General features: G+C 33.8%; 1 protein-coding gene across 2 annotated transcripts in view; it reads left to right on the plus strand.

Moving 5' to 3' along the window:
- Nucleotides 1–11,283: 11,283 nt before the first annotated feature.
- LOC118279116 (uncharacterized) overlaps nt 11,284–13,142 on the plus strand; it is a 34,675-nt gene continuing 32,816 nt past the window's right edge. For both annotated transcript variants that reach the window (XM_050698265.1, XM_050698264.1), the window contains exon 1: nt 11,284–11,639. In XM_050698265.1, coding sequence (XP_050554222.1) covers nt 11,581–11,639 — 59 coding nt within the window. In that variant the 5' untranslated portion in view covers nt 11,284–11,580. The remainder of the gene's footprint in view (nt 11,640–13,142) is intronic.

The raw sequence follows: 13,142 nt of genomic DNA on the forward strand, positions 1-13,142 counted from the left end.
TTGCCAAATCCCGACTCTCACGAGTCGAGATGTAAGGCTACATCGATTATAGAAAATTATCGTATCCTTTTTAAGAATTTAATTTAATAAAAAGATTGATTGCTATACTTTGCGTATAACAATAAAAAGTATTGATTGTCCATAATTTTATTGTGAGATTTGAGAGTATAAGAGATTTCGATTTTCTACATACATACAACATATAATATAAACGATCTTAAATAAAATTCATTATTAGACGCTGTTTCCTTGAAGATAGTATCGTTTAGAAATGCTGTAGAAGATAACTCATTCCACAATTTTGTTATAATGATAAATTACATTTATTTTTCCAAGTTGGTTATAAGATAACACTTTTACACGTCCATCTTTAAAATAACTGGATGAGACCGGAAGAGATTCCATCCCAAACCACAATACCACTTTACCCAACGACCCACTAACAAGTCTCCCCAAATTATTCGACCTTGCCTATTAACCGCAGTAATTACAGCATCAAGGAACAATTACCCGTTAACGAGCCCACACTAATGTACATGTCGCGTGAACGTTTTGTAACACTTCCAAACAAATCATTAACTAATACCACTAACAGCATATCAACGTATCCGAAACCACAAATTGTCTTTAAGCGAGTACCAATCTTATAAACTTAATGTTAAAGTTGATAATTGGTTGTGATAGATAGTAGTAGGTTGATGTGCTGGTGTGTGTGTATGTTATAATTGTTACAATGCTACTCATCACTGTCATAGTGTAGATAAGAGCCAGTAGGTCAAGTTGGAATCTTTGTGTGATCTTTTTATCAAGATTTGTTGGTTGTCAAGAAAAAGCTGAATACTTATGTATTTCTTATTTATTTATTTTTTCAGCCATGATCGTCCCACTGCAGGGTAGAGACCCTTCCCTCTCCTTCTTCCCTGGAAAGAAGAAAGGGAGGAGGGTCCTTCTACTCCTCTCTGTTTAAAGCCTTTTGCAGCCAATCCTTGTCATAGATGTCGAGTTCGTCCCCCCATCTCCTCTTGGGCCTGCCACAACGTCTGTGGACGTTCAAAACATTGATTATTTGATTTAATTGCAAAATATTATCATTATTTACAAAGCACTTCTTGTCAGTGTCTTGTAGTAATCGAGAAGTCCAGTTGGCGATCTCTAACTTATAATTAGAAATTATAAGCCCAGGTTTCTTCACGATGTTTTCCTTCATCGTTAGTCAGTGGTGTCTAAATAATCTTAGAAAGTACATGTAACTCGAAAAAAGTTATATTGATACGTTGCCGTTGGTAAGTTTCGAACCCGCGCTCTTATGCATGAAGAGCTAGGTAGATTTCAAACCCTCATGAGGAGCGAGCGTTAAACCTCCAGACCAACATTACACTTAAATTAAAACTACGCAAATAGTTAATTCGCCGAAATGAATATCCCTGATCCGTACAATATCGAAAAGTGAGAGTTTGCTTTGTCTGCCAAGAAAACCAGATGCACTTCTTTAAAGATTAATGCATACAAAATAAATAGTATTTATTTATTGATAAAACTTCCCAGTAAATGTTTACACGATATATCACCAACTGTAGGTTAACACATTCAAATATTTGTTCAACCTTGGCATACTGCATTCGTTTTCACTGTGGCAAATGACTCAATTTATTTGCACTAAAAACACCACCAAACTTACATTTGCGTTCAAAACAAACCTTATCCCGTTACTATAAAGTCCATAATCCTATAACCAACTGCAATAATAAAGTTGTAAAAGTTATCAAAGCGCGGTGTACGCAATTAACCAGTTTGTCTTGACCCCCGGAGTTGTTTTAATGTACGGAAATGTTGATAGTAAGGTCGTTAATGTAGCGAATTGCAGGTGTCAAGTTATTTAGGTCGTTGTGTAATACCGACATGTGTTATCAAGAGGGTTATTAGGAACATTTTATGCTTCCCAAAATGTCGTACGAATTAAGCAATTAATGTAATAAAACAATTGTAATTAATTTATTTTACAGAATCGACAAATATGTAAGAAACATGCATTATGCCTAAATGCTGAAATTACACAACTTTTTAAAAGACCTTACCCAAGAATGGAACTTAGACCCACGTGCTTAGTAGGCACGCATGTGAACATCGATCGTGACCAAAGTACAAAGTACATAATTTTCAATTAATATTTGTTTATATTGACTAAAACATAACGCATGTTTAGGTTTGGACAACAGCACATGATACTACCCTAATTTCTTCAATGGATTTTCAGCTCTATCCAAAAGTGACTAAGTTTAAAATTGAATAACAAAAAGCAGTTTGATTTTGCTTAAACACAAAATGCTTATTAAGACACTATTACATAAAACATGGTTTAATGACACGTCCTAACAATTTCTTTAAACATCGAAGTTCAACTTTATTACAAGCGACATAAGGTTGTTTATTACTGTAATAAGTAGTATTTTCTTCCCTATCACGTATTTGTAGGCATGAAATATAATGCATTGTATCACATACCTTCCATATTTGTTTGTTACGTTATTTATTTCCAAGTGATTTGACAATTTTAACTATTGTGAGGCATACTAAATAACCTAAAAAAGAGACATGATAAAGAGTCCCTCTGTGACTCGAAACGCGTACCCTGTCTGTATACCTAATTTCATCAGAATCCGTACAGTAATTTCAGCGTGATTGACAAACACACAAACATTAAAACGTTCACATTTATCTTACTAATATTATGGATGCGAAAGTTTGTGTGATTTATTAATTTGTGTGTTTATGTTCAGGGGTTACTCAATATCGCCAAAACGACTTAAGTTATCGGGATGAAATTTGGAACAGACGTAGATGATAGTCTGGAATAACACAGGATACTTTTTAACATACTGGAACGCGGCCGAAACCGTTGGTAGAAACTAGTCATATGATTAGTGTAATAGTGTGATTGAAATGAAGATTACTTCATCGTACTGGTATCACAACGTAGTTACTATTGACTGAGACCCAGTATTTGCATTCAACTCCCGGACCCGACTACCCAAACAGACAGTTTGGGGCAGCCAGACACTGTTTGTCTTGCTCTCACAGGTACGGAACGGAGGTAAAGCATGGAGTATCTATATGTATACTATCTGTTACATTAATGGGAGCGAGGACGATGTTTTAGATGCAGATAGATTCTGTGAAATTAGTTGCATTCAATTTTAATCCTTCTTGTGTTAGCTATTTCTGGTTGAATAGGTACCCTGATTATTAAAAGAATAAGGTATAATTTTGATCGATTTAAAATTCGTAGTATCTTGATCTTGAGCGTTTCTGGAGTTCGATTCCCGCACGGAGCACCGCCTTGTGTGTTGTTTCGGGTCTGGGTGTCATATGTATGTGAAATTGTGTGTTTGTAAACGCACACACGACACAGGAGAAAATACTGGCATGGGGCAACGTGTGTTTATTTTCATAAAAAAATCTAAGTACACTATGTCAGTATTTATCAGCGTTTCAAAGATAAACTGCATGAGCAAGCAATTTCTTTTTTTATCAAGTTTAGTAATTTGAATTTGGAAAACCTGGCAAATACATTAATTATATAGTAGCACATTATCAAAAACTTGTTAATAAAAATATTAGTTAAAACTGTACTAAATTATAACTTTTAAAACCCTTAGTCAATTTAGACCTATTCACAAAGTCATCCATCAATAAGTAATACTTAGTAAAAACGTCTTCATATAAAATCAGATGATCGGTTTGACTCGCATTCCCTTGAAGGGATGTGCAACACAGCAACAATCGAGTCAATCGATTGTAACGTATGACTCACGAGATGAGTAATCGATAGCGGATTCTAGCTGCTAGACTAGCTTCCGGAGTGTTTGCTGAGTGTGGCAATTAGTTCGACCTTCGTATAGTCTGGGAGGCAGAGGGGACTCGTTTGGTAACATCTTGAACTTTTAATTACTTTTTTAGTGTGAATCGGTTTGGGTTTAAACAAGTGATATTGTCGTGTATAATTTTTTCTTCTTAACTTTTTATGTGATTCATCTCCTAGTAGCACCTAGCTTCACTGACAGACAGACTGATGGACAATTCAATTTGACGTTTCAAAAGTACCTAATTTATGATTAATTGAAATAAATGCTTTGACTTTGATTTTACCTATACCATAGACTCAACAGAACTGGTATAAAATGCATTATATTTTTTTTTCTTTAATATTTTAAGGGGTTTTTGTCCAAATGGGTACGTCAACCAATCGTACCTTATTATCTAATTTACACTCAGCTAATCATATAATATTATATAATAATTATACGCTATGAATCTACATTTTACTGACGGACATACTGACTAGACCTATTTATTTATTTTATTTATTGACGTTTCAAAAGTACCAGTTTATGGTTTCATTGTAATAAATGCATTGACTTTTAGTTATTATGAGTAACTTGTCCTTCTTCAGGGATAAAAGGCGTGACAAATGACGTCATATTATTTGTCAATAAGATTAGTTCACTCTTCAGACTTTACACTTAGGAGGGATTCCCTCAAACACAAATGTACGACGTAATCCATAATTCCTTTCTTAGTGCAACGTCATGAAGCACTCACTGCACATTCCTTGAACGACTGCAGTCATAACACGGCACAATGTTACGTAGAAGTCAAAATGCTTACTCAGGCGTACAAATGTACAATGTAGTAGCTGTGTATATTATGTACCTACTGTTGGTGTGTGGACTGTTTTTACGACAGAGTGTGTTTGCCCCAATCCCCATACTTAGCAGGCAAGTTCGACATCACAGTTCATAATAAGGTACCACTTTGCCAGGTGGTCCGCTTCTCATGCATGAAAGCCTAACAAAACTTACTAATGGCCATAGCAAAACTTTCTCCGTGTGAGAAGAGGCCTTTGGTGAGCAGTGTCCACTTATAAGTAGTCACTACACATCAATCGCACTCAAAGAACAGTTGATGAGTGTTATCAGAAAGCGCTGCTGCCCGGTCTCTGTTAAATATATTAGTCCTTTAGTCGGTCACTCGATGTTCATGCACGTTAGGTATGTTATAAAACTTACCAATGATCAATACCGATGTTATTTTTTGAGATTATTTAAGACACCACTGAAAAACGGTGAAGGAAAACATCGCGAGGAAACCTGGACATATAATTCCTAATTATAGTTTGAAATAACAATCCGCATTGAGCAAGTGTGGTGATTAATGCCCAAGATGCGTAGCTCAGATGTAGGTACCTTTAACAAAGAGATGTTGTTTTATCAAAGAAATGATGCTCCCTGTTGTTCCTCTGTTCTCAAACTTAAATAGTCATTGATAAGGTTGAATTAGAACATGAGTAGGAGTTTTAGACAAAGATAGTTTTAGTCACGCCACATTGAATTCTAATGTCACTGACAAGGGATTTTCCAATTGAGATTAAAAGTCTATTTAGGATTTATAAAACGGTAACAAGGTGTTTTACAATCACCTGTAGAGCAGAGTAATGAACTTCCAGATGCGCAGCTCAGATGCACCTTTAACAAAGAGATGTTGTTTGTAAACAAAGAAATGATGCACCTGTGTGTTTCTCTGTTCTCAATACTTCTATAGTCATCGATAAGGTTGAATGTAGAACATGAGTCAGGAATTTTAGACAAAGATAGTTTTAGTCATCAGGAAACAAAATCCTCATAGGTCTATACCAATTGTTCACTGACATACTGACGGAGAATTCAGATCTGACTCTTTGGCAGTCGCAATTATTGACTATGTCTTTGATGACAGACTAGGTAACTATGCTTCAGCCAGCGGCTTCGCTCGAGTTCCCGTGGGATAAAAAGTATCCTGTCACCCAATCATCAATTAATCATTTCATCAAAATCCATGTTCAATAATTTTAACGTCATTAACGGACAAACATTATCATGCAAACAAACAAACAATCACACTTATAATATTAGTATGATTTGACGACAAACATCCAAACAAATAAACTTTCACATGTAAGTATAATATTAGTATGATTCTAATTAAACGAACACTTCTGCTTACCTCCTCAATGAAACAACAGCAACATACATCATTCATCAACATTGGGAATCGATAACATCCAAACTTTTAATGCCGACAATGGATGCCGCCATATCGTGCGGGGCATCCAAATTACCGCTAATAATACATCGAAATACATTGCATTGTGTGCAAAAACACATTCTGTAGACTACAAAAATATCCTAAATCTATAATATGCAACGTGAATAAAATTGGTATATGTATACCGATTTTACAATTGACTTATAACCTAGACATAATCTTGCGGAAATGGTTGTTGACGTGGTATAAAAATTAAAAATCTAAAACAAAGATAAAACGAATTTAAGTTTAGGAGTGCCAACAAATACGTCATTTCTTTAAAATGTATCTAGAAGTGACGTCACGCGATATTCTAAATGAATTTATCCTCGAAAGTATTTGTTTCCGTTATAAATTAATATAATCGTGTCTAATATTTTAAAAAATGACAAAGACATTAAAATAAAATTAGTCATCTACCCTATTGACAAATAAAATTTTGATTGTTACAATTTCGCCTCCACCTCATAATCATTTGCTCACATATATATTACCATCACCATGACTTACTTTACCTTTGACATCCCAAAAGAAAAGAAACAGTACCTACACAAATAAAATTTACTAACACTCAGCTTTTAAGGCTGTAAATAAACACACAATAACATAAAAAGAAAATTCGTCAACCGTCACTTTGGATCAAAACATTCCCATCTACAATCTACATTCTACGCGTCAATCTCAAGCCGCGATATTCGACATCATTATTACGTAATGGCGGTGACCCAATTCCTTCCCCGACGACAACAAAGTCATCAACACTACGTAGCTGGTGTAAACAGACCCTTTACGAGGACATGTGGCAGGTTTACTGAACTAACTTGTACTTATTCGTAGCCCTACTTTGTGTGGTCGGGTAAACATCGCCACAGATGGGGCCCAGTAGGGTTGATGCCTGATCTGGAGCTGCGGACTATCTAGCGGGTTTACCGGGGCTCTGGCTCGAAAATCAGGAGTAGGAACGGGGTGGGCTTTAGTCATTGGATTATGTCTTTTTTTAAGGGGGGAACCCCCCTTTAAAATACTACCCCTTAGTATTAGTCCAAAAACCAGATGTATGTATGGATATAGGCTTTGATTGGTGCTTTGGACTCATGAAAATTGTTTTATTTTGTTTCGTTATTTAACCAAGAGAGTCCACAATGTATATCTTGACTTAAAGAGTGCTTTTCCCCAATGATATTCTACGTTCCATCAGGTATGTAAGATTCATAGCAATTACATCACAATTATAATAATCATTACGTACAAATTACAATAAAAATTCAGACACCAAAATCTAGAAACCGAAGCATACATCAACTTGTCTAGTTGCATAACACTAGACCAACTTATCATGCACACATCAGACAGAATGTACCTATATTATAATCTCTCCTTGGCGGAGAAAGTGACAGACAGACAGACAAACAGCCATCTATAGGCGTTTCATTGCCGCCGCCATACTTGGAATTCAATGTAAACACGTATTCAGATCACGTAGGATTACTAGAAAATATAACAATGAGTAGGGCTGTTTGTTGTGTTGGACGATATTGAACCTTAGTGGTTTTTGGTTAGAGTTGTTTTTGGGTTGTGGATGTGGTAAGTGTACAGTCAGCGTTTAAATGTTCATTATGGTGCTGCAACTGATTATTGATTATAGCACTATAAGTTTTATCAAGTTATTTCATTGTATGTTTACATCTTAACGTGTTATAATACGTAGTTAAAGTACTGGATTTTTGTGTAAATTTAGTAAATTCCAAGTTAAACCATAAAAAATACTTAATATATAATACCTACCATAAAATACTTAAGTACTTTTGAAACGTTAACAAATAAATAATAGTCCGTCAGTCTGTCTTGCAGTGAAGCTAGGTTCTAGCTATCATCATAAGACCGAAGTCCGGGTTACTAAATCCCGCTGGGGTAACGTTGACCCAAATTCTATAACCAATAGGAATTCAGAATAAAGCGTATATGAGTTTTTCATTGGCCTTAAAGTATACCCTGTAAGAACAAAGAAACCCAATCTTACGGAACTTATTGCATCAAAAATTAAAAATAGGTCTAGATTTTACCATGATAATTAATAAAAAAAACTTTACAATTAATTAATAATCACTCACTTGCAGTAAACACTCCAACTTAGTCATAACATACACTTATTAAAGTCGCCAACTGTACCGGAGTCGTGATCAAACTTTTGTTCCCCAACACTGAGTATTGTCATAATATGTATGGGATTTATGTTCTATAGTGTATAGTATACAATGTATACTATATGTATACTATATAACCGTTTATAATCACCATAGAGTGTATAGTATACATTCTATGGTGATTATAAACGGTTTTGTTAACTTGTCATGTCTCTTATTTATCTGTTGTTTGACAAAGAAAGATGGTGTATTGAGACAGGTTGAGGTTATAAAAGGTATAATTAACAATGGATTGTTTGATACTAAGTGGTGTATTAAAGTTTCGTATTTGTATCACCATACTATCAGTCCCAGCCCCGTCAAATATATACACGAATAGGTATGAAAGGTAATAAATTAAAGCAACTAAGCGAGTTTTCCGAAATCGCAAATCTTGGACGTAATTAATTTGAATAAAAATCGGTTAATACTTTAAAATAAAATGTATTCATAATTGTCTTCCCCAAAAACATTGCATATTGGAAATACCAAAAATACCAATTTTGAATTTGGAATGTTTCTTTTGTGGGTGAATAGGGATGCACTCTTCAATCTTTCGATCAACAATACCAAGCTTCAATCAAAAAATATTTTTATCGATATAATTCAGTAATATGTTTTGACAAAATTAATTTCGTGAGTGACACTTTTTTTCATTTAAAAATAGAAATTACAAAACATGGATGACATTATTTTTATTCTTGGTTAAAAATAAAATCCCAAAAAACATGATGAATATTCTAATTTGACTATTAAGAATGTAAAATCCAGCCGGTTGTTCTCAATACAATGGTAAAATTCCACAATGGTATATTCCTAACAGTTTTTTTTTGTAACAAAACATGTGTCAATTTGGGTATTATCCAAAACTGCCGTTTTTTAACATGCACACAATACTTATTGTCGCCATGTGCCTGTCAAAATCTTAATTAATCACGTTAAAATATGATTACTGAAGTGTGTGAAAATGTAGAATATTTTTATTAGTAAGGCAGTAATTGGCGCCGTTCTCAAACTGGTATGGACACCAGTTGGGTGGCAACACCAGAGGAGTCACAATTACGTTGCTGACCTTTTTGGGATAATAGGGTAGATGACTCATTTTTATTTTAATGTTCGTCTTGTATATTATTTTAAAACATTAGATGCGTTTTTTTTAGGAATTTTTCTTACGGAAACAAATACTTTTAAAGGTATATCGATCCGAAATATCGTATGACGTCACTTTTAGGTGCGTTTTCTAGGTGGAAATGGCATAGGTATTTGCTCCTACTCCTAATTCGTTTTATCATAGTATCGTGTCTAATATTTTTTCATTAGCCAACTGACGGACTAAATAGATTTTTAATTTTCATACCCCGTCATCATCCCTATTCATTGTACAGTGTACATTTGTCGAAGTTGTAGACAATACTTTTCATTATAGCTGTATTCCTAATTTTCTGGTCTCTTCGACCTTGTAATGTGCCTTATCAAAGTTAACTTAGGCCTTACTTAAATCACCGCCACGGCTACTGAAGTCGTTTATACTCCTTATCACTACCTGCACCCATATAGCGTTATATTTATCCTCCTTTTAACTATTATTGGCAATCATGACGATTAATGCCTGTATTTACCTAGTACAATAATATATTGTGACTACCTAAGGTACCTTGTGCCGAATAAGGGGCTTGGCTTCGATTCGGGCTTGACAAATAAAGTATTTTTGTTTTATGGTCTATCAAATATTTTCCATATTAAGCGCTCAACCTGACACAATATGATGTCCATACATAGTCATAAACTTATTATATATCCATGAGTCATTATAATAACTGAAGGATATTGTGCAGAATATGAAGTTCCACAGCTTAGCGTTTTGGAGAATATAAAGAGTACGGTATTGTTATATTAGCAAAGTATAGAGTACAGATAATAATATATTATGTACTAGGTTCTGCCAGCGGTTTCACCATCGTTCCTGTGGGACAAAAGTATATTATTACCTAAGTCAGTTCATACTCTCTCTGTATACGTGTCTCTCTGTACAATTTCATCAAAATGCGTCCAGTAGTTTCAGCGTGATTAACGGACAAACATCCAAACAAACAAACTTTCACACTTATAATAATATTATAATACAATACACTTATACAATTATCAAATTGTCGTAGACTAATAAATAATACTGTAGAAGTACACTATTAATATAATATAAAATCCAAAATAGGTCAATAGCTCCCTGAATTCCATCACGATTGTCCCTAATAGCTTCAGCATTCATTGACAAAAGTAGTCCATAATAAATAACTCGATGACGTCATTCCTAAACAAAATAATTCCAATATAATAATGGAATTTTACAAATTAACGAGAAATAAACAATAATTCCGGGGAACACTTTGTAATTGAACTGAATTCGCTTATCGAATAAAAAAAATAAGACGCGTTATCAATGTTTTGTCGGGGTATTACATAGCTTGTAAACAACTTTGAGAAATACATTGACGATACTGTGTTTTTTGGGTCATAGAACTATTACATACAAAGTATTACTAAATAAAATAAAATGTCAGACCTTTTAATGCTCGAAGGAGTAGGTAGAAGTGCATAGGTATTTACTACGATACACACACTTTCCTGGAATCCACTTTAGTTCCATGTTATGAGGGTGAAACCATTTCCATCCACAGGAAAATTTCGCAAAATAATAATTATGTTTTGCTCAGCCAAAAAATTGAGCCCGAGACGCCTTGATTTGCAGTCACATTTAACGAGGCAATCTAGAATAATTATATTAATATAAAATGCCCCATTTAAAAAAGGTTTTCGATATTAAAAGTATTCGTTAATTCTATTTACCAACTTTTATGTTCCATTAAACTTTTGTTATCAAGAACAATAAAATTTTATTATCAGTACATAAGCAGTTCCATGTAATAAACTAGCTTCATTCACAATGTTTGTTTACGTATCATATAAAATACGCGAATCCCACCGTCACTCTTAAACTACGACCGACAATCGACCACTATAGTATTTAATATTGTCATAATCGACTCACACGTGGAGTCGAGAGCGCGCCTCGACTCACATCACTACTCGACACTCGCGTCAAAGTTGGCGCGAAACGTATTTCTTTTTTTTTCAAACTTCGAAATTCGAACGTCTTTTTTTTCTTTTTTTTATTCGAACGTTTGTTGTGATTTTGTAGTTGTTGTTTTTTTTTGTTCATATATGGAATATAGTTTAAGGAGTTTTTAAGTGAAAGAGTTGTGTCGTGTTAGAAAAAAAAATGAAAACTTTCTTGTTTATATTTTTGGCTGGGTATGCTGTGAGGTGCGATGACTTGAAGTAAGTGGTTTTTATTCATTATTATATATTAGTCAAACTATTTATTATTTATAATTATGTGTAGGTAAATAAAAACGAAGTGTAGGTACCCACTTATTTATAAAAATGATTCGTAAATTTACAATATAATTGTTACTAATCGTTCAACTTCAAAAACAATAACTCATAAACAAACCGAACAGCATTATGTTATATTTTTAACACATCTTTTTATTGACGGTATTGTATACAAAATAAAAATATTTTATGTACTTATCAAAATGTTTAATCCTATAATACTATTTCTCATAAATGTTGATGAACAGATACATAAACAAAAAAATAAGTTAATATTAATTAGAATTACCCACAAACACGGCAAAATAAAACTTCAATTACTAAGTAATCCTTGTTTGGCAGTATAACTTTCTTTGTTTTGTTCTATTCTTGGCAACTGTCTGTATTTTTAGCCAATGCCAAGGTACTTCCAATTACGTATAGAAAACTGTGTATATTTTTATCACTGTTTATTTTAAGATACATAATTACAAACAAATGGTAAAGAGTAGTTCTTCCTGTCTGTATTTACTTAAATGTATCGACTTTCATGAACTATCTACAATTACTAATCAATTACATGCTACTTTCTCCTACACCTATTGTTTAACGACTGCCTGTTGGTCGAGTGGGTTAAATTCCCGAGTCGTGCAAAGCATTACTGGGCTTTTTCGGTATTTATAAAATTTCTCAGTGGTAGCACGGAGTCTGGAAATGTGCTCGGTATATGGCAATAGGCTCACCACCTATTACATGGGACTTATAATACAAATGGTGAAAAGTGGGTGTACATTGTATAGTGACATTAAGTGCCGTAATGTGCACCTCTGCCTACCCTTTCGGGGATAAAATGCGTGACGTTCGATTGACCTATTGTTTAACATTTAACCACTCGTACTTAAAGAAAATGAAACAAAAAGCATGAACTAACTAATAATAATACTTACGACTCGACTAAATGAAATATAATTAAAATTTATATTAAAAAACCACCTACTTCATTCTAATTTTAAACATACATAGGTATATAGGTGCCTATTATCGGTGATACTATCACAAATGTCGCATTTAAGAAATAAAACAAATATTACAACTATTGTTCTGATTTAATGAGCTAAAGAACATTAAAAGATTTCTTGTTTCCATTACAATTTACATTATTCCTTTAAGAAAAAGAAATTGAATCTCTACTTATTAAGATATCATATAATTTTATTATAACTTTCATGAGACATACTAAATTAATTATTATGTTATCGGCTTACTAATCGCGACAATCGCCGCGTCGTGTGTCGCGGAATGCTGCTTATGAATATGAGCCTCTAGCATGGCTTGAAACTAGTCGAGTTCCTCGTCAAAACGTTACGCGAATAAGCCGATAAAATAATAATTAATATTATAATATGACCTATTTACTTTTACCTGTGAATAGAAACTCCTGAACTAGGAAAATTAAGTTTCATTCAC

Source organism: Spodoptera frugiperda, chromosome 14 (assembly GCF_023101765.2).
Source record: "Spodoptera frugiperda isolate SF20-4 chromosome 14, AGI-APGP_CSIRO_Sfru_2.0, whole genome shotgun sequence".
Classification (NCBI taxonomy): domain Eukaryota; kingdom Metazoa; phylum Arthropoda; class Insecta; order Lepidoptera; family Noctuidae; genus Spodoptera; species Spodoptera frugiperda.